At 39.6% G+C, this 3,055-nt stretch overlaps 1 protein-coding gene across 1 annotated transcript; it reads left to right on the top strand.

Annotated features, from left to right (window-relative positions):
- Positions 1-1,025: 1,025 nt before the first annotated feature.
- LOC119553548 lies at positions 1,026-2,372 on the top strand. Its single transcript, XM_037863986.1, has 3 exons — positions 1,026-1,192; positions 1,284-1,358; positions 1,506-2,372. Exons 1-3 carry the CDS (start codon positions 1,162-1,164, stop codon positions 2,297-2,299), a joined length of 900 nt encoding a protein of 299 aa, XP_037719914.1. The 5' UTR covers positions 1,026-1,161; the 3' UTR covers positions 2,300-2,372.
- Positions 2,373-3,055: the final 683 nt, after the last annotated feature.

Here is a 3,055-nt window from a genome sequence, read left to right as displayed (position 1 = left end):
AACACTTAAATTTACATAATTTCCGCTCCAAGTCACCAATGTAAAAGCTTTGGCCAGGATCAGCTGCTGTTCGTCCAAAGGCGGACCTCCTAACTTTCCCCTATTTATTTTTTTGGTTTTTGCTCTTTTAAAAGCGCGGAAATGTTGGCAATATTTTAACGCTTCTATTTTAGTTGAATTTTGCCCCGTGTTTTCTGGACCGAGCTCTTGTTTTTGTGGTAGACCCAACACGTTGCTGACTTTTTGGCCTTTGGCAAGTGCACGAACCAGAAGAGCAGCCCAACTTGTTGTGGCCCATAATACACCGGGGGTAACTTTATAGACGCTTGGCAATTATGGCCACGCCAACTATTTTATCCCCTTTCCCCGTTTTATTTTCTGGCCTTCGAGGCACGTGAGTTTTGTGTCCATTCAGTGGTTCAATGCTAAACGGTTGGGGGTCCTGCGAAAGGGAAAGGGTAGCAACCTATCGATCTGCTTGACCATTTCAAGTGTAAAACACTGCCGCGAGTGATATAAACGTTTAAAATAAAAGCCGATCAATTGGGCATAGGTTTGTATTAGTGCTTTGGAATGCCGTGTTTAGCTACCAGTTTCGTTTAACTAAACTTCACCCAGAACTACGTTGTAGAGTGGAAAGTCTTACTGCGATATTAAAAAACATAAAAAAATACTTACTAAATTTACTATCATTAATATTTACCTAGTTGTACCATTGCTTACCAAACTAAAACCGATTTATATTTTAATCAACACTTAAAAACTTAGAAAGTAGAAAAGATTTCGATTACTATGACTTTAATGAATCTTACATTCTACTTTTAACTTAACTTCTAATTTATATATTTTTAAAGAGAATTTTCATTTCAAAATATACACAAACCTACCTTACAGTATACTTTCAGGCCAGGGCATGGTTTATTTATTTCGATATCATGTAAGTGTTGTTAAACTAAAATAAAACAACGACATTATCGATAATCGCGTCGTTATTTTCTTAACCTGTCACGGTCTTACTAAACTTACTAAATGTGATAGTCATTCCTTGACATTACAAAAGTCCTACAAGAAAAGGGAGAAACGAAAAAATCTAAGCTAATACAGAATATTCCGATTTCCTTCTTGATAAAAAGAAAACGAGAAAGCTGCGGATTTTCCATAATGGATCGCTTACCGCTTCTTCTGAGCTCAGGTGAGATAGATTATTACCTGAAAATAATTCGGTAATAAGATGACTACGACCAATTGCTATCAGTATTGCGATGTTCTTTTGGCTATTCCAGATATAAGCTTTACTGATAACTCATCATCGGGGGATCAGGAACAGGGTTCCCAGGAGGGTACAGCTTCGGCGTCAGGTGAGATTGAGTATTCCACACTGAAATAATGACTACTACCTAAAATTGCGAAAAAAGTGGTCTCGATTTCTTAGATATTAAAAAAGAAAAGTTTTAGTGTTGTATTCTCCGTATTAAGATTCACATATAATCACATTCCTGATCTAGACTCCATCGATAACCCATGGGCATGGCAGGATGAAGAAATCGAAATGCAAGCTGCGGTGCCTGCCTCAACCACCAATGGTGAACTAGCAGAGACTTCTGAGGAGGAAACCTCCTCTGGGGAGCTAACCGACTCGCTCGATGAAGGCTCGGTGGGTTTTAGCGAAGATCCGAAACAATGGGTGAAGAGACTGATTCCCAAGGATGCCATTGCGGTGGTCAACGAAATCAAGGAAATGTTCGTCAACAACAAGACCATAAAACGCAGTAATGATGGCAAGATCACGGCCCTTCTGACTATCAACTCGAAGCAGTTCGAGGGCCAAGGGTCCTCGAAGTATGCGGCACAGTCAGCTGCCTGCGAGAAGGCTTTGCGCGATTTCTTCTGTGCAAAGCTAAACACTCAAACATGTCAGCAAGAAATACCCGTACTAAAACTGGCCTCATTTGCAATTCATAAGCTGTACGAGGAGTGGCAGATCGATTATAAGGCCAAAGTGAGTGCTCCACAGAGAGCTCGCATAGCGATTCCCAGGATGCCGTTGGTACGCTCGCAATTGCCCGACGACTGGAAGAAAATACATCCTACTTCGCTGCTAAAATATATGCGCCCGTTCGCCATCTTCAATTATTTAGGATGCACAGGTGTATTTCCATACCTGCTTTTCAATATGGGTACCAAAGTGGACAACCAGGAATTTAAGGCCAATGGAAACTCTAAGAAGAAGGCACGCCGCAATTTGGCCGTGCTGGTGTGCAACACACTGTTTGGAACCGACTTCATTGCAATCCGTTGAATGGAAAGAATCGCTGACTTTTTAAGTATTCATACCTGCTGCAACTTACGTGTTTTCAATGAATGTAAAACTCAAAAATAACTTATACATTTTACATTATACACACTTGACTGAATAAATATTAATTTGCTGTTTAGCCTTTAATTTATATAGTTCTCATGAACTCCTAGCAGAAGTTTAGAATTGGTTTAGTACCCACAATTACTGAACCCTTTCTAGACAATTTTAATTTCAATCTCTTCTCATTACATCCCCCAGAACCAATCCAATTATTTGCATTCATATTTCAGTCTTCCATTTTTCCCCTGTCATCATAGAAAGACAAACAAAAAAGCGAACCGACAAAGATCTTGGATATTGAATTTAATTAAAAATGTTCATGACAGTTCAGCCAGCTTATTATCCTGTCACACTGACTGAGCAGTGCAAAAAAACAGAAAGGGTTGTAAAATGAAAATGGAAAATAATTTCCACAAACTTAATTGAATTCGAATTGGAATTGTTCCGCTGGAATTGCAAGTTCCTCTAGATAGACAGAAAAGGGACAACGAAGAGTGGTGTTAATTTTATTACACGGTTCATCAATATCCAGCTCACTTCCGATTGGGTTTATTTATGCCTTCTCCCCCTTAATGGTATGGTTATCCCAGCCCCCTTTAATGACAATTAACATTTTTCTAATGGCCGGCAATTAGAGGGATCCCGGGCTTTAAGCAAGATTTATTCGAGTGAAGGGGGACCACAGCCACAAGTCGA

The sequence above is a fragment of the Drosophila subpulchrella genome, chromosome 3L (assembly GCF_014743375.2).
Source record: "Drosophila subpulchrella strain 33 F10 #4 breed RU33 chromosome 3L, RU_Dsub_v1.1 Primary Assembly, whole genome shotgun sequence".
NCBI classification, from domain to species: Eukaryota; Metazoa; Arthropoda; class Insecta; order Diptera; family Drosophilidae; genus Drosophila; species Drosophila subpulchrella.
This window is presented reverse-complemented; position numbering and strand designations above follow the sequence as displayed.

Coding starts and splice junctions, on each gene's coding strand:
- LOC119553548 (XM_037863986.1), top strand. CDS start 1,162: ATGGATCGCTTACCGCTTCTTCTGAGCTCAG. Junction 1,193..1,283: donor ACCGCTTCTTCTGAGCTCAG/GTGAGATAGATT, acceptor TGGCTATTCCAG/ATATAAGCTTTACTGATAAC. Junction 1,359..1,505: donor GGGTACAGCTTCGGCGTCAG/GTGAGATTGAGT, acceptor TTCCTGATCTAG/ACTCCATCGATAACCCATGG.